The sequence below is a fragment of the Pungitius pungitius genome, chromosome 2, assembly GCF_949316345.1.
Source record: "Pungitius pungitius chromosome 2, fPunPun2.1, whole genome shotgun sequence".
Classification (NCBI taxonomy): domain Eukaryota; kingdom Metazoa; phylum Chordata; class Actinopteri; order Perciformes; family Gasterosteidae; genus Pungitius; species Pungitius pungitius.
In genome coordinates, this window is record NC_084901.1 from 14,242,088 (window position 1) to 14,260,487 (window position 18,400).

General features: G+C 45.2%; 3 protein-coding genes across 5 annotated transcripts in view; 1 reads left to right on the forward strand and 2 right to left on the reverse strand.

Annotated features, from left to right (window-relative positions):
* fgfrl1a (fibroblast growth factor receptor like 1a) overlaps positions 1-4,036 on the forward strand; it is a 37,912-nt gene extending 33,876 nt beyond the window's left edge. For both annotated transcript variants that reach the window (XM_037461389.2, XM_037461388.2), the window contains exons 6-8: positions 990-1,162; positions 1,247-1,427; positions 1,670-4,036. In XM_037461389.2, the coding sequence (XP_037317286.1) occupies positions 990-1,162; positions 1,247-1,427; positions 1,670-2,094 (779 nt within the window). In that variant the 3' untranslated portion in view covers positions 2,095-4,036. The remainder of the gene's footprint in view (positions 1-989; positions 1,163-1,246; positions 1,428-1,669) is intronic.
* A 4,810-nt stretch (positions 4,037-8,846) lies between these two features.
* Positions 8,847-14,506, reverse strand: LOC119211107 (probable E3 SUMO-protein ligase RNF212). 2 transcript variants are annotated; one of them, XM_062558515.1, is made up of 13 exons: positions 14,321-14,506; positions 14,044-14,160; positions 13,671-13,732; positions 13,493-13,567; positions 13,284-13,340; positions 13,153-13,211; positions 12,988-13,047; positions 12,060-12,118; positions 11,613-11,679; positions 10,670-10,712; positions 10,508-10,562; positions 9,659-9,728; positions 8,847-9,136 (listed from the first exon to the last, which is right to left on the reverse strand). In XM_062558515.1, exons 2-13 carry the CDS (start codon positions 14,150-14,152, stop codon positions 8,998-9,000), a joined length of 855 nt encoding a protein of 284 aa, XP_062414499.1. In that variant the 5' UTR covers positions 14,153-14,160; positions 14,321-14,506; the 3' UTR covers positions 8,847-8,997. The 2 variants fall into 2 exon arrangements, with proteins under 2 accessions (XP_062414499.1, XP_062414503.1); XM_062558519.1 differs by having other exon boundaries at positions 14,308-14,506.
* Positions 14,507-14,710: 204 nt separating this feature from the next.
* Positions 14,711-17,433, reverse strand: si:ch211-255i20.3 (transmembrane emp24 domain-containing protein 11). Its single transcript, XM_037461423.2, has 5 exons — positions 17,177-17,433; positions 16,793-16,884; positions 15,818-15,943; positions 15,526-15,672; positions 14,711-15,303 (listed from the first exon to the last, which is right to left on the reverse strand). Exons 1-5 carry the CDS (start codon positions 17,304-17,306, stop codon positions 15,154-15,156), a joined length of 645 nt encoding a protein of 214 aa, XP_037317320.1. The 5' UTR covers positions 17,307-17,433; the 3' UTR covers positions 14,711-15,153.
* Between the last annotated feature and the right edge of the window lie 967 nt (positions 17,434-18,400).

The window sequence follows — 18,400 nt, forward strand, 5'->3', positions numbered from 1 at the left end:
TTTCCCATCTTCAGAGATATAAGAGAACACAAACTGTGTATATGTGTCATTGTTTGAGGCCCACGTGCACCATGGACGTCCTGCACGGCGCACATGGATCACCAGCTGCTGTGTGTGTGTGTGTGTGTGTGTGTGTGTGTGTGTGTGTGTGTGTGTGCACGGTCCCTTTCACTCTCCACATCTGCCGTACATTAAAGAACAGCTGTAGTCTTTCCTGACACAAACCAAAAGGTACTAAATCCAGAGTGTGACATCGTCTCCGTCGGTAGAGATTCACTCGGCTGTCACTCATTCACAGATAAAAGTGATCGATCTCTCACCCAGTGTTTGATCCACAGGTAGAAATACCAGTGTGCACATATATATATATATAATCAGGGAGTTACTGTAATCCTAATATTTGATCATTTATCATGTTGTTCCCCCGTTTGTCATCCCTCCTGAGCACCTAAAATAAAGGTCTTGGCCTTTTCCTTCTTTTCTATTGAGATGTTAGCGGCGTTCTGGCCGTGTGCTTTCTGCTTGTTTACCAGATGTCTTTAGCAGCTACTTTTACGAGGTCGATTCGTGTAACTTTGTCCCTCACACTCCACATGCCTGGGAAACAAAGGGAAGGAAGTCAGCGATGCCAAGTCCAGTCTGGAGCCAATTCCTCCAGTAAAAACATACACCTGCTCTTTCCTTCTCGTGAGATCGTATTGGCAGACACTAAAAAGGAGGCTGTTGAATGTTGATGGCAGGTGTGTTTGTTCTGCTGTATAAACTGAGGAGGGCAGGAGCTGAAGATAAGTCCTCTGTTTGTGTATGTTGAGCCGAGAGGGCGGATGTGCTGCTGAATACAGCGCACTGTTCAAATAATGAACGTTATTATTATTATGAAGTTTCCTTTAATTCATCCTCAGTGTTTTAACTCTGAACTCTGAGTTCATTTCTGCTATTGCCACCTGAAAGCTGATGTTGAAGCTGCATTCGGCCTCCTGTTTCTCCAGAGCGCACCAACTCCAAGCCCGTCCTGACGGGCACGCACCCTGTCAACACCACGGTGGACTACGGGGGCACCACGTCCTTCCAGTGCAAGGTCCGCAGCGACGTCAAGCCGGTCGTCCAGTGGCTCAAAAGAGTGGAGCCCGGGGACGAGAGCCGCTTCAACTCCACCATAGAGGTGCGAAGCGCGGCGCCTTCGCCTCCCCACGTTGCTGCGAGGCCGGCGAGCCGTTGTGACGCATGCGCTTTGTTTCGTGTGAAGGTGGGGGACCATCGCTTCGTGGTCCTGCCTACGGGGGAGGTGTGGTCTCGCCCCGACGGGTCCTACCTCAACAAGCTGCTGATCATCAGGGCCAAGGAGGAGGACGCCGGCATGTACATCTGCCTGGGAGCCAACACCATGGGCTTCAGCTTCAGGAGCGCCTACCTGACGGTGCTACCAGGTCAGCTAGCAGCTAGCGCGCTGTTGCATCAGTCACCTGCCTGTATTTGATTTTGTTTTCTAGAGTCATATTCTTACATCTTACATATTCTCAGGTCATATATTTTACTTATTTACTAATAAACAACATTTAGGAGCAGAAGTTCTTGAGAGGGATACAAAAGTTAACTTAGCGGACGAACCAGCTCCTTTACAACCTTTACAACGGCATCTCACCTCGACGTCCTTCTTCTCTCTTTGCAGATCTGAAGCCCCAAAACAACGCCGTCCCCACGGCAACGTCCCCCAGCCTCCCCTGGCCCGTCATTATCGGGATTCCTGCAGGTGTCGCCTTCATCCTAGGCACCGCCCTGCTGTGGTTCTGCCAATCAAAACGCACCTGCTCCTCCTCCTCCTCCTCTGCTCTCCCCGCCGCCCAGCGTCCACCGGCGGCGACCAATCGGGACCGAGCCGGCCCGGCGCCGCCTCCTCAGCCGGCCCCCGGGGATAAGGACTGTCTTTCGTACGAGGACTACGTGGGCCAGCAGCAACAGCTGCTGCTGGCTCAGGGGGGCGCCGCGGGAGCCCCCAAGGTCTACCCTAAGATCTACACGGACATACACACGCACACGCATTCGCACGTGGACGGGAAGGTGCACCAGCACCAGCACATCCACTACCAGTGTTAGCCCAGCGCTGCCAGATGGAGCTCAGGAGGTCACGAGGTCACGCCGCTCGTCCTCCTGCGGCCACGGAACTCATTCAGGACTCAAACAATGAAGAATGTAAAGAGAGAGAAGACAAACAGTGCTGTTTTCAGGTCAATCAAAAACCCCAAAAAGTGTTTTATTGTATATACAAACTATTTTTGTATTTTCAAACCCTTCCTTTGTTTCACTCAAACGCGTCCTCTAGTACTTCGGATGCAACCACAACCTCCTCCGTTACAGTTGAACCCGCTCGCCTGCGCTGTGACATAATAAACCTCATCCCGGCTGATCTATAAGGAACAATAGAGCAGGTATGTGATTGATTTCCAGTTCTAACCCAGCGACCAACGGAGCCGTGAAAACACACAAATCACGGCAGCCTCCGCTTCTCCTGCGTCAAGTTAAAATGTCCCGCTGCTACGTGAGCTGCGTGCATCTCTCTGCCGTTCAGTGTCCTGCGGAAAGGCTTTCATTTCCTCCTCGTCTTCGTTCGAGGACGACGCTTCTTCATCACCAACTCCTCGGTGCGAACAGGCGCCTTCTGACAAAGGTTTCACCGTTTCACGGGTCGGATTATTGGTCACAGATCCTTGTTGGTCTCCAGTGAGATTTAGAGGAAAGATGGGCAATCAAACATTTGAGGTCAAATGAGGGAATTCTGCTTTAAACTAACACAGGTATCCGTATGGAAGACATTTCCTGCCAGATCATCTACTAAAAGCTCCTCCTGTTACCACAGATTGGATTAATCAAATCTCCCTGTGTTGATTCGCTCATTGGCAATTTGCCTGTTAATTACATTGACATCCTAGATAATGAGTTTTGATTTTAAGCATTTTCTGTCCTTGATGCCACTTGAATGGAGTCCTTAATAATTGTTATTAAATCAAAGGCCCTAAAGGGTCCGAAGGGGGAAAGTTATGGTGGATCCTCAGAGGCACAAAGATGAAACGGTTTGGCTATAAAACGTGTTTCTGAAAAGCAACCAGTCATCTGCAAACGGGGTGAAGAAGAGTGATTGAGGGGTGTTGAAGGCCACTTTATGCTGACATCACAGATCTGTGACCTATAAAGAGGTCACACACGTTGACTCGTTGGTCACATGAGAGCTTTTTCTCTGCAGACCTGCAAACAGGACGAAAGTACAACAGGGAGAACGTTGACAGGTGACAGGAAGTGACATATTGAGAGGCCGCTGTTATGTAGAACATAGACATTTGTCAATTATTTCACTCTCTGGATGAGAAGACTTTTGAGGAGCCTCTGAAACAAAGGCGTGAATTAACGTCTTAACCCCAACGAGGACGCGCTCCGTCCCGCGGCGTCCCGTCTTCTGCCCCGTGAAACGATCCCAAAACACACGACAGAGTGAGAAAAAAACCCAACTGTCCTCACCGGAAACGATGTGAATGAATGTAGGTGTTGAAATACGGCCTCCAGTAGTTCCTTGTCCTCCCGTCTCCGCTGTGTGGAAACATCTGTTGTGGGAGTGAACAGCTGGAGTGTCCTTTGGTCTGTGAACAGTTCGTCCTCCTCGTCGTCCTTCATGTGAACGTTTCGTTTTATTTTGTCAAAGCGAAGCTCATTCAGTGAAACGACTTGGCCCACTTTACATTATAAATGATCAGTTGTCTCAAGTTTAAAAAGAAAGTTTGTAATTTATTTTCTTTTAAAATTGTTTTTATTTTCATATAATTGGGCATTATACTGCATGAGTGGATTTTGTGTTGTTTAAATCATGAACAAATACCAGGTTCATGTCCTTGTAAGATACTGTATTTATACGTACTGACGGAATATACGAAACTTTATCGATAATCTTTGTATCGACAATCTTGTACAGTCTACTGTCATTTAGGGGAACATTTGGTTCTTCCCCATGTAATCGAGTTATTGGTGCCATTAAAAAATGTAAATCTGGGCTTTCTGGTCTTTTCTCTTGAGGATTGAATCCGGATGGAAGCAGGACGGTGTATTTTAACAGTATCTTTGTACATTGTACATTAGCTCTCGGGGGGGGGGGGGGGGGGGGGGGGCGCTGACGGACGGACACGGAGGGTGTGAAGGCCCTCCATGACTCACGAGGGGGTGGAGGAGGACAAGGCTACAGAATGAGATGATAATCAGCAGGCTTTTAGCAGCATGTTAACACACCTCTCGGCCCTCGCCCCTTTAATCACCCGGGACACATGTACGTTGGACGTAAATACACCACCCGCAGGTGGAGGAATCTGGAGTGGAGTCTGCTCAAATACAATCATTCTGCTCCATTTCCACCGACCGAACACGTAGCTGCTAAATGTTCTCTGTAAATCACTTAGAAACACGAGTCCCTCCCAGAAAAGAAAGACATCCGAAAGCCAAAATAATCTGGACCGCTCTCTCTGCAAATCAGACATTAGATGATCTACAATACTCGGAGGAGCATTTACTCAATTATATAACTGACTACACATTTTTGGGGTCTGGAAACCGAGTTAGAAGTTTGATGCTGAGACAATGGAGCTGAAGGCCTTTGTTGATTTATTGCTTCGTTTCACCACTTCACAGAACTATGGAACAACAGATAAAAACATTTAATTGAAGGAAAACTTTCCTCCTGGTGTGTTGGAGGCTTTGACCAACGTAGCATCACAGGAACCCGCTTTTCATGAGTCGTGGAAAGAGAAGGAAAGAAATCCAGAGGAGCCAAATCCAGAGGAGGAATTTGTGGTTCTGATGTTGTTGCAAAGTGAACGGTAACTCACGACTCCCCGATGTGACCCGGGGAGTAATCCGCTGCATCTGCACACATCTGCTAAGCCTCAGTGGTGATAAACAAACAGCAGGGGTTGTGTACGCAGGATTTACAGCCATGACAGACACACAACGTGTGTGTTTGTGTTTGTGTGAGCGGATAAAAGATGCTGTAAAAGTCAAATATGTGAATCGTTATTTTCTTATCTTAAAGATTACAGCCTGCTTCTCCTCCTTTTGGTTCCCCTGTGAAGTTGATTGACTTGAGGAGTTGGGGAGGGATTGGGGGGGGGGGTGGAGGGGTGGAGGGGGGGGCACAGAGCTGAGCTGCTGACAGATGGGTGGAGAAAATGGAGAGCAGATCAGTGAGGAAGTGTGGAATGAAACAGGAAAGAAAACGTCCCTTCTGCATGAAATGCTTACTTCTCTCTCTCTTTTGCTGGGAATAACTAGTAATCTTTTCAAAACATTAAAAAACATTGGGAAAATGTAGTGGTGTATTTTTTTCCAGATGAGAGTCTCATTGTAAGAAGTCTACATACAGTATAAATGTCGATAAACAGATGAAACAAACAGGCCGACAGGAAGTGATCTTCAGTCGGTCAGTGGCTGTTTTTGTGCAATGGAACCATCTGGAGTGGGTTCAGTGTGTACTATTATGTACTATTGTGTGCTATTGTGTGCTATTGTGTGCTATTGTGTGCTATTGTGTGGCTGTGAAGACATTCCTGAGCGGCTGGTTCTTTTGACACGGACCTTCGGCCGTGTCGTACCTGTGAACTAAACAGGCTCTTAGTTCTTTGACAGACGGAATATCGCAGAGAGAAAACTACTCACACAGTTGGACTTCAATTATCAGAAATATTGTGATGTGTCTTTGGTTGCCAAGGAGACAAGAGGCTAGAAATGAGTCACCGAGCGTCGTATTAAGTTAACTCAACTAATGCAGCCCTCCTGTGACCAATCAGGCGGCTGCACTCGGACTCAAGCCTGACCGCTGCCCGGGCAAATGTTTAACCCTGGAGACCTTTTGCCCCTCGCTGGTGTGCGGTTGGCTGGTTGGAAGGGTGTGAACCCGGGGAGGAGATTCCTGGGCGCTTGAGTCAACAGCAGCTGTGGTTGGTGATGAAGAGACGCCGTCCAAAGAGCTTTCTACCCGCAACTGAAAGGACGGCTCAGGTGAATGGAGTCAGTGACCATGAAGGCCTCACACACACACAGAAAGCTGAAAGATACCTACACACACACACACACTGAACCGAGGGACTTGCTAAGTGCATATGCAAAAGGTGCAGATGCGCACACACACACACACACACACACACACACACCGGTTGTGGGAACAACAGAGACACCTGGCTGCCATTGAAGCCGTGCTGTGTTTGCACACCTCGCCCCCTCTGCACTCATCCTCCACACAGCCACAAAGCCAGCATTACGACTGGGAAAACAAAAACACAAAAAAAAAGAGGCTAAAGGGGGGCAACGGGCGGGTTCCATCCCTCTTCCACCCCTTTCCTCCCTTCTTCCGCACCAAATGTTTACCCCCCCCCCCTCTGAAAAGAGAGGGATGTGGACAGACAGGGTGAGAAAAGAAAGAAACCTGGCAGAGGGGACGAGGCCTTTAAAGTCTGCCACAGAGCCGTGACAAAAGCCTCCTAATCTCTGTGTTGTCTTTCGGCCCCTTTTTGTCCCCACACATCCTGCCAAGTGTGCGCCTCTCTGTTTGTGTGTGTGTGTGTGTGTGTGTGTGTGTAAGTCAGGAGAAAGTCAGTGTCAGTGTGTGTTATGGAAGCCTTTGTGCGCATGCATTTGTTTGAGAAAATAATAAAAAGGCAAAACAGGTTGGTGTGTGAAAAGTGATTTTGTGTGATAAGGAAGTGTGCGCACACATGCATGTGTGTGTGTGTGTGTGTGTGTGTGTGTGTGTGTGTCTGTGACAGGAAAGGAATCTTTCCACAGCCGCGCTGACATCACTCGAGCATGTATGGGACAGTTGGAGGCCGGGCCCCTTCAAAGGAGCAGCCTGCCTGCCTTCACATGTGGGACGTCGTGTGTGTGTGTGTGTGTGTGTGTGTGTGTGTGTGTGTACTGAAGAGAGAATGAGTGGTCCAAGTCACGCATCCTCACCTGTTCCTCTTTGACTCATAAACCGCCCACATTCAGCTCTCTCTCTTCTGCTTAATTGCAACGAACCTGCCGACTTTATGCGTCCAGCGATTCCTCGATGTTGTGTGTGTGTGTGTGTGTGTGTGTGTGTGTGTGTGTGTGGATCCCTATCAGAGGCAGCTGTGGTCCAGAGGCCTTCACTCACAGCAGAGGAATGCACGCTGGCGCTGTGATGGGCTGAAAAGGACTACAGCGCCACCTACAGGCCGGCCGGCTAAATGTCAAGTCAGAGCAGCTACTTATTATTGTTAATAATAATAATAATGAATGATGAAATAAAAAATAACTAATTTAAAAAAGAAAAGACATAATCACACACCGATTAATTCCTAAAATGAATGTAAATAATAATGTTGTGATACTAATGCAGAGTATATTATGGTATGCAACCTCATCTATTAAGTGGTGAAACGCTGTTAACTTTCTATACATTCAATAAAAAAGAGATTCCTAAATTCCTGTTTTAAAAAAAAAAAAACAGGATGATATTATCATGACATCTATGTGAGATATTTGCAGTTCATGGTTGTACAGAAACATTTGAACTCTTCATTCGGGGTCAAACAGCACGTTGAACTCCCTCACAGACAAAATAGCTGCAGTGTGAAATCATTTAGTTCCTGCTGCGTCTTGCCCGGAGGGGATTACACTTACAGCACCAAAGGGTACAAGAGTGAAATACTGATTGACAAAGTGTGAAATCTGGATCAGATTAAGAGAGAAGCCTCTCTCTCTCTCTCTCTCACACACACACACACACACACACACACACACACACACACAGAAGACGGAGATGGAGGGACCGGGAGCGAGGGAGGGGTGAACAAGCTGTGGGAACATGCTGCTGAATAATTACCTCTGACATCAGAATAGTTTTCTTTAGTTCTCTGAAGTGGCACAGCTCATTTGTACAGCCTGGAGGCGTGTGTGTGTGTGTGTGTGTGTGTGTGTGTGTGTGTGTGTGTGTGTGTGTGTGTGTGTGTGTGCGCAGAGAGGGAAGTAGGAGAGGGGAGAGAGATAAAGATGGAGATGGGCAACAAACACACATTACTGTGAGAAAAATACAGCGTGAGAGCTGACCCTGTGTGTGTGTGTGTGTGTGTGTGTGTGTGTGTGTGTGTGTGTGTGTGTGTGTGTGTTTGTGTGTGTGTGTGTGTGTGTGTGTGTGTGTGTGTGTGCTCATAAGGGAGCGATTCCCCTGATTTACTCGTCTCTCCATCAGAGCGTGACAGCGTGACAGCTTAGCCGACCCCAGGGAGCCATTTCTCTCCTAAGTGGACCTCAGAAAACAGGAAACGACCTCAGATCCCAGTGAGGCGCTGAGGAGGATCACACACACACACACACACACACACGAGTCAGGGCCTGAACATAGCGTGTGCAAACCCTGAGCACGCCACACACACGGTCACACCTGAGCCCTCTTCAATCGGCACCATTCAACACCCTGACAAGCGGGGACAATGGAGGCAGAGCCGCGAAGGAGAGGGCGGACGTGTCTCGACGCATCTGGCCGTCCTCGCCGCCGTCCCTCGCCACGACTTCAGGTGGAGTCGTGTTTCTGTACGGCTACAATTTGCTTCGCCTTCACTTTGCAGCTGTTTTGTAACAAGATGTGAGGGTGGAACCCCGAGTCGTGTTACTGCAGTCGCGAGCAGCGGGCCGCGGGTCACGAGGGGAGTCGGCCGCGCCGCCTGGGGGGCTTTTCTCCACGCCACTGCAGCATTTCGTCTGTCCACCTCCAAGGTTGTTCCCCCCAATAATAGCCGTGTTTCTGGTGAGCCAAATGTGGTTTAAAGCAGACCAGACCAGATCATTACGTCGTCACGTTCATTTATTGTGCACCAATTCACCAAAACACAATCAGAGTTTCGCATCATTCAAGTCGGACACATTTCATCAGTGAATCCAGTGGTTAAAACTACATTCTAAATGGCTCCTACACGGGTGTGTTTCCTCTAGAGGCTTCATGAGGGCTCAGGTGTGTGTTGCATTGGGAGGAGGGCTGAGCAGGGACGACATGTGTCTTAAGGAGGAGAGGGGCTTAATGAAGGGAGACTTCCATCCAGAACTCTGGCCGTAGGAAATGTCTGTCATCGGAGATCCTTGGAAACGACTGGGGAGGAGACGAGAAGGGGAGAGGAGAGAAGGAAAGAGGAGACAAACAGTGTTTGTATTTACTTTCTCATGGTCATGAAATGAGCAGTATCTTCACTGCATTGTTCTTTCTGTCCGTATTCACCAACATTCACAGCTTTAATCATGTGTCGGTCTCTTAGGTGATTTCCTAAAGCAAACAGAAGTAAATCGTGTTTGTTGGTGACCGTTTTCACCAAACATTTGGTGTGGTTGCAAATATATTTTCATGAATGTACTTAATGTTGACTGAACATTTAGTCCATTCATGGTAATAAAGGAACATTTTACATCTAAATCCTAAAACCTAATATATGAATGAATAACAAATAATATGAATAATGGATTCATTAGAACACAGCTACATTTGCAACCATTTTTCAGACTCATCAAACTAGATGAAAACGTGATTAGCTTAGAATATGTAATAAAGTATGTGCGTAAGAACCCTGAATCTCATCCACTGTGATTTCCGTGTGATTTCGTGAGTGAAATGAGTCACCTGACTGTGGCCGAGCGAGCTGAGTGGTGGGCCAGCGTGTTCTGGCTGGACGGCCTGTGTGGGACGGTGCCTAAACACCAAAGAACAAAACCCCAGAGGTTCGATGTCTTTAACATACACATAGAATGATTGTAAAAGGCCTGAGACACTTGTGTTTCTTCCACCATTGCATTCTGCAAGCCTCATTTGGAAAATCCTCCAGAAGAACTAAATAAACGCAAAAGCAGATGCTTCAACATGAATAACATGTACTCATTATAGACGCCTCATTAGACCTTATATCACAATAACAATACATTTAATTATCTACGCCCAATAAGTCTGCTACTGCTACTACTGATCTCCTTCCATACAATAATCGTGAGCATCGTTTGCAGCCTGTCACCTATCTGCCACAGCGGAGCTCTTATCCCTTTAAGGAACTAAATGACATGATCAGAGAGGATGAGCTCAGTAGGTGTAATCCTAAACATAACAGCAGCTAACATCTGTACTGGTTTAATGCCTGTGGGTGGTCAACGTGGAGTCCAGAAGCGCGCCACATGGCTGCAGGACGGCTTTGTCAGCTTATTATGGTGCAATTATGTCTGCGTCAATGTGACATCTTGTTTCTAAACATACAACCTTCGATGCACACCACCGGCAGACACACTTTATTGTGTTGTATCCTTGGTAACATAGCACACGGGTCTCAGCAGGGAGTCCAATACTATCACATCGTGAACCTAATAAACATAATGTGTTACGGCACCGATGAAGTAGATCAAAGGTTATGAGCTACATTTGATGAAGAGGGCCTTCCTGTGATGAGAACTGAAAACAGAAGTTGTATGATAAGAGGGAACGTACCCATGCGGCCATCTTGTGGAGGACTGATTAGGGACAGTCTGGGGCCGCTGTTTGGCTGCAACACGACAATCAATAGTCACCAAAGAGGCCTCTCATACGTTACCTGACTCAAACTGTACAGCAGCAATGGAAGCTCACTGCAGGTGAAGTGATGACGCTTACTTTTCTGAACAGGCTCCTTTCATCCAGGTCAACGTTTTCAGAGCTGCAAGACACGAGAGCACGCTTCATTCGGCCCGCGGGCCTCAGGACGAGCCCAAAGTGCACCACTGCATAGTTTCACTCCAAAGAGAGACACCTTCTGAGATGCTAACTTTTACTTTTTAGAAGAATGCAAAAAACATTTCCCCTTTACAGATCAATTAAAAAAATATGACACAAGAATGAGATTAATCTCATGCTTTTACATCTTATTCATAAAATGCACATCATTTTTGTCATATTTGATCCAGGTGAGTTTCTCAAAAGATTATTTTTAATGCAAGGCAAAAATGTATTTTAGGAATAGTATTAGATAGTTGTTCATCCAATGTAACAAGAAACAAGAAAACAAGACCCTGAAACTTGAGAACTGCAAAATATTGAGATGTTGATTTTGTGATTCAGATTTTTAATTAAATTCGGCATCTAAAATCTAAATATTATGAGAATAATCCCTTAAAATTCCATTCAAATAATCAATTGACTTTTTAAATAAAAACCACATCTGACCCTGCAGGCTGGGTTTAATATCCGCCGTCCATCATCTACTCGCTCAGCAAAACCTAAAGTCTCAGTGGATAAAACAACATTTATGCAGACATTCAGCCCTGTGTCAACGGTGTCTAGGAAACCCAACAGGGAATCCTGACTAAAGCCAACCAAAGCTCAGCCTTTCCCTGTCTCTGTGTGTGTGTGTGTGTAGATAACCGCGGGGCAACTACACAGCAGCTAAAGCTAACATAAGAGGTCGGGGGCTGAGCTCAGGATATCGCCTGTTTGCACTGCGGAGCGCCTCCTCCCTCGCTCCCTCCCTCCCTCCCTCCCTCTGCTGGGGAGCGCTGATGAAGAGCAGAGAGGACCACGAGGGGAGGAGATGCTCGCAGGTGCGAGGGCCGGTACTCACATGTTGGTCGCTGAGGAGTGTCTCGAGAGGGACGTGGGGGAGTTGTAGGGGATCTGTAGGACTGACACTCAAAACACCAAAAGCAGCATAAACAGTCAGCGATCTGTGGATGTTACTCATTGGTACAGCGAATGTGTGAATGAATACACGAACACTTTCATGATGGCAGTGGCCTCATCGACAAGCCAAGGGTGCTTTTCTTTTCTTACTGGTATTCATAAAAAAGGTTCTGTCTGAAGATTTGTCTGTCTGAAGTGCAGCTTTAAAAATGTAATATTTTTAAAGTATTATTACATTATTACCGTCTTCGGGTGAAGGGATACTCATTTTTAGAAAGCAATACAAAGTGTGCATCAAACTTGCATTACTTCCTTTCCCTGGATTGAGTAGAGAAGAATATAACGGCAAGTACAAACCGTGTGACGCGACCATGAAGTAGTTCTTTACCTGACTTGTGTCCATGCGGCGGGTAATAACTCTGCATCTTCTGAGGCGCTGATGAAACTCTGGAAACGGGGATAACAGAGATTAATCAGCTGGTGGTCGGGTTAAATCCTACAACGCGACACGGTTTCTCCCTTAAAGCCGGACAAATGATTTGTAAATCACAACTCAGATCTCCTTTCCTTGAATATTTCACTCGACTGCAGTACTCATAAATCACGAGTGACTGATGAACAGCTCTATGAGGATATTTTTCCAACACTGCAGTGGAGACTTTAAAGATTATCCCTCAGATACATGTCATTGATTAATCCAGAACCTCCACTTATGAAATGCGTTTTTAAAACCTCTGACTAAGTGGACTTTGCTCCGTGGTGTGGACTTTCCAGGAGGAGGTTTGCCAAAAGTGACACCTGGTGAGCAGAGAGGAATAACAGCCCACTTGTTGTACATTACTTTATAGGCTAAAGCGCCGCCAAACTGAAACAGGCCATTTTATTTCAAATCATTACAGGTTTAAGTACCTCCAGAGGTCATCGTCTAGGCTTATTTTAGTCTTTCACGAGCATGATGATTATTGATGCAGTAGCACGCCTAATGTTTAAATCCTCTGCGAAGGAAGGATGCTGGAAACATAAGCCAAATGCTTATTAGCAAACACTTTGGAAAATACATTTTTCAGGTTTGTGGAACAGTTAAAAATGTGTTAATCACACAGAAGAGTGTCTGGAAGAAGGAAAATCTGACAGCTATAGCTCTAGTTTACAAGGATTTAAAAAAAAGGGTATTAATAGTTTTAGGGGTCTCAAATCGTGGAAATAAATAAAACTGTAATAAATCAAAGATGCACTTCAGGATGGGTTAAACCCATTATGACAACATCAGCGTGTATGAATATAATCATTATAAAAGGATCTGCTCCCTGCTGAACCTCTGATGCTGAAGAGAGTTTTCCAGCTTGGAGATGTAGGCGCTCTGTTCGTGCAGCTTCCTTTATGAAAGGGTCAGAAATAAATGACAAAAGCACCCAGATTGTCACAAACTGCATATTAGAAATAAGTGTGAAAATGCACTACAGACTTGTAGTTTAACTTACCTTGCCATCTGCTGCATTTCTTTCTTCATCTTGACTAACACCTCTTCTAAATTCTCATTCTGCAATTGATAAACTGCTTGTTTATGTTTTTCAAACATAATATATAACTTATGTTTATATCTATATCTCACCCTTTGCTGGTAATAAGTCAGCAGTCTCTTTTGATGTCTTGCCTGGAACATTATAACCTAAGAAAAAGAAGTCTACATTCATATATATTGCGATATAGATAGACCACAAATCAATCATTTTGAAGTGACTGGGGAAGACGGATCTGATGAAGGGCAGTAAACCAGACTGTTTTCCACATTTATACGATGAGATTGAAAATGAGCCACACTTTGGTGATTTCCTCGGTGTGCTTGGTGGCCACACAGTGGATGTCGGAGAACAGCGCCTTCACCTCCGAACTGCTCTGAAACAAAGACATTTCACACAGCTGTGATGACGCTGATGTGTGAGGCGATGAAGTGTGACGTGATGCCACGCAGACGTCCAGTGAGAAGAAAGGTGCTTACTTTGTCAGACAGAGGTGATACTTGGCATTTGGAACTGCATATTAAACACGTTCCTGGTTTGCCTGAATACAAAATTGCAGTTAAATGTAGACAAAAACACAAGACAAATTCAAGACTCTGAATACTGAATAGAGGACAGGTGGACTCTCAGTCTAGCAAAGTGAGACAGGGGGACTTCCAGGTGGCCCAAACGAACAAGCTGATGATTGGTAAGGCGATATGTGTCTAACCAGATGTTTCACACCTGGTGTAAAGGTGAGTGGTCCGCTCTGCAGTGTCCCCGGACGTCCAACAGATGTCCCTGTTTAATCACACTTTAACCGGCCTGCTTCGACGCTTAACTGTAAAAACACCTCAGTAATCCGATGGGTACCTTTTTGATAACAGGTGTTGCAGACGACGTGGCCACAGGTTGTGACGGCCAGGTGTTTGTCCGGCCCGGGGGACAGGAAGCAGGAGTTGCAGCGGACCCAGTAAGACATTTGAGGACCTGAAGGAAAGATGAGCGTCAACTGACATTAACTTGTTTTAGCTACCAGGGTTAGTTTGTTGTTAGCAAATGTTAGCTTAATAGTAATTATCACATTTTTATTTAGCCCATTTCCGTACTCGTGTTAAGTTCAAGACAACGTTTTACCTTTTATATTCACCTCGTTTGTACAGCAACGTTAAGAACACGTAGTTACGTTGCCTCCGGTATCCCGCTGCTAGTGGTGCAAGGTGCGAGCCGACGTTAGCTAGCAAGCTAGCTAGCGTTAGCTAGTTCAACGTTAAATACCCGCGGAGCGGAGATCTGAAAAGTAACGTCACAAACGCCTCTTTTAATCCAACTTATTTCAATTATAGTGATATAACCACACTATGACTGTTACATATTTACTATAGTTAACTAACCTAGCTAACTTGACCATTATTAAAAAAAAACGTTATAATCTAAGCTAACTGGCTAGCTGTTAGCTAACCTTACATACGGTAACTGCTAGCATCTCTGGCCAAGACCAAGCAGGAGATAAGTAACGTTACCGCATACAATGTGCTGTTTAAATTGATTTATTAACTCAATTCAAATTCCAAGTTATTTTATTAATAATCTGTTTTTAAATGGTTACAATCCCAAAACATTCAGTCAAATTACATTTATTTTTCTCACATGTGTGGTTCTGTCTTTATGGACATTGTACATTCATACATTTTTATTTCACAGTATAACAGATATTCCAGTTAAATCCAGCCTAATGCAACGTGGCTTCATGAGACAAGAAAGAGTTTATTAAAATCCTTTAGAAATATTGTACTTTTTGGCAAGATAATACACAAAAAATACCCATTTTTAAAGTGGTGTTGGTGTTACTTTTTATCTGTTGCAAATCCTTGCAACATTATTTTTCCCATGTTCCGTTTTTAATACTATTTGCCTTTAATACTATTTTAAATTGATAAAAGGCATAGTTTTAGAGAGGTCGACCTAGGTCAGAGGTCGTCATCAGACCAGCTTCTTGGCGATGAAGAAGTCTTTGAGTCGTTTCATCTGCCAGAAACCGACCGACAGCAGAACGGAGGTCTGCACCACGGCCCACCACAGCACTTTACCGTTGGTGTCCTCGCTGATCTGACGAAACTGCTCCTCTTTCTCCTGAAGGAAGGAAGGGTGTATGAAACATTCAGGAAATACCAGTACGATTTACCAATAGCAGGCTCCAAGACGATTCTCATTAGCACCAGCATAGCAAATGTATATACACACACACACACACACACACACATCAACCCTGAGCTCTTGTGCAATTTTCTCACATGTGATGTCATGTTACGGGACCGGTATATTTGCAGACTGTACAGGGAAGTCCTGATTTACCCTCTGGTACTCCTGGTGCCTGGTGATGTACATCATCTGATCTATGAGATGTCTCAGGCTGTTCTCCAGGATCTCCATGTTGTTTTTGGTCTTGTCGGTGTTGTGGTCAATCGGGTGCTCTCCCATCTGAACATCCAAATTTAGCTTCTGTGCAGCACAATGGAGCAACATAAAAGGTTGATAGAATAAAAAAAACATGTTTTGAATTGTTTACTCAACTGATTCTGAAATATGATCCTGGATTCCTGTATGTGTTGTAAATACGTTGTGTGTTTGCGTCCGTAGGTCTCACCAGCCGCTCTCCAGCAAAGACGGCAAACCTCGTGGAGTTGGTTTGGAAGCAGAGGTGGTGCTGACCAGAGGCGTGAGCTGTGAAGGTGAATTTACCAAATTTACCGTAGCGTTTGGACATCAGAACCTAAAGAGCAGGAAAAGCACGGTCAGGGCAACACTTCCTCATCTGTGGCTCAACAACATTGAGAGGTGTTTTCGTTTCTTTGGGTCAGTCCAGTGGAAGAGGAAGGGATGCGTTTGTGTATGAAAAGGAATCCGGTACATCAAAAAGTGCGTAAAGTATTTTAAATGAACTCCACTTCATATTTATAGTTTATAGTAACTCTTCATGCAATATGCATCTATAATAATGATCCCTACATCTAATCATATAACACTTACACAAATGACTTCTATACTCTTACTTCGATGAAATTCTACTTGTAAATGAGTGTTTCCTAATTGTGGTATCACCACTTTTAAATAAAGTAAATGAGTGGAATCCTTACCCTGAATTGGAGTTTGAGACTACTGTGCGGAAAGAAGGTGCATTCAATGTGTCCAGTGCTCTTTAGTACAGTGTTTCTCAACTGGTGGGTCGCGGACCCGTTTGTAGTGAGTCGCGGGACTTTGCATGAAAAAAAAAAAAAAAAATTATCCCGTGATTTTATTTTGAAGGGACTTTTTGTAATGCAGCGGAGCTTCGTCTTTTTTTCCGGCTCGTTCGCCCCCCCCCCCGTCGACAGATCGAATTGGGTCGCGGCTTGTCATTAAGGGGTAGAGGTGGGTCCCGGAGCCAGACAAGTTGAGAACCACTGCTTTAGTAACACTGTGAAATGCATCTCATCCTCGTTGGGGTTTGAATGGAGAAAGCAGCCAGCATGTGTTTTAGTGTACCACACAGGCACACAGACACACACACACACACACACTCACACACATGTGTTTGTTTGGTCCTGGCCTGATGACCAAAGTTCCCCTGTGAGTTCAGTACCTCTGTGTTTGGGTCTCTCACTGTCATAGTGACGCCAAAAAGAGGCGAGTGGGAGATCGCCTTCAAATCCCAAGGCTCCAACAAGAAGTGACCTGAAGGAAAAGCACAGTGTCCCACGAGTGCATTCACATACACAACCTCGTTCTAAAACAAACGTCAGATCAAGCACAAAGAGGGATTAGAGAAATTCATGTATACACATATCCCAATCAGCTATCTCAAAGATACTCCCTAGACACGACAGCCCAGAGGTGCATTTGACATTAACGCAAAGAATCAAGAACCACGTGGCAATCCACAACACAGTTGTCTTACTTAACGTCGGTCAGCTGTGTTAACATCGTAACAGACAGTCAGGATGACCGTTCCCTCCCCAGGACTCACCGGTGACCAGCGTGTCTTCGGGAATCTCCTCGATGATGCACTTTTCCTCCTGCTCCCCGAGATCAAAGTACATGGCTGCTGCCAACACCAGGTAACACTGGAGGAGAACGCCAATGCCTCGCAGACTCATTCTCACCAAACAAGCAGCTACAACGAGACACAACGTTGGGTTTTACACTTCTAACTCCAGGTCGAGGTGTTTTATCAACGACTCTCGCCGAGCAGACACTTCCTGCAGCGTAGAGGAGGGAAGTCTTGAGTGTGGGAAACCCACAGGTGCCGCTTTGTGTGACGAGACGTTCCGGTGGTCATGTGATCGCGAGCCAATGGAAAAGCTGCAAGAGGTAATGATTCATTGAGACTAAATACTTTCTACAGATGAAGATAGCCAACAGTGTGTCGATAATCCACCAAAATGAAAATGGATCTAGCATTATGACCCTTCAAGTTGAAATATATTCTCTCATTTTACATAATTACCACTTAGTATGACGTAAGCCATGAGTGGTATTGGATTAAACATTATGATGATGATGATGATGATACTTAATTGCTCTGCATTTATGACACCAAATGGAAAGTGATGCAAGCTAAACTGAGCTTTAAGGGATAAATCAATAGAAGAGTAACATTTCCCTTGCACACTAGTAAAGCTGAGGATGGTTAATCTAGAACAAATGCACTTCTTCTCATTTTAATGTCTTCATTTGTTCTTTTAAACTTTGGTGTACACCTTTTAACCTTTTAAGCATTAAGGATTACTACTGTCACATTGTCTTTTACTACAGTAGGGGAGTCCAAATGTCTTTGGAAAGTGCAATCCAACCTGTTACACCAGTTGCCTTATGCAAACCCAAGATGAGGTCACTTTTAGAGTAAACCCCCGCACATGCAATAAACCCTTCTCAATTCTACCATCTGCAAAAGTTGTTATTCCTCAAAGTCAGCAAATAGCCAGTTTTCCTTCTCTCCCCACACTTCAGGAGTATGGCAGAAAGTGTGAACACTAAACCAACATGGGTATAATACCTGGTATTCAAGTAGCAGATTCAGTAAGCTGCAGTAGATTTATACGGTGTGTAATACTACTACTCTTATATTATTCATATTCAGCACCATCACCTAAATACTCTCCTGTCAGTCAGTTCTTACCGTGCCACTCACATTTAGTCACTATTGTAAAATGAAGCCTCCTCCAAACTCCAAACCCTTTTGGTATGGCAA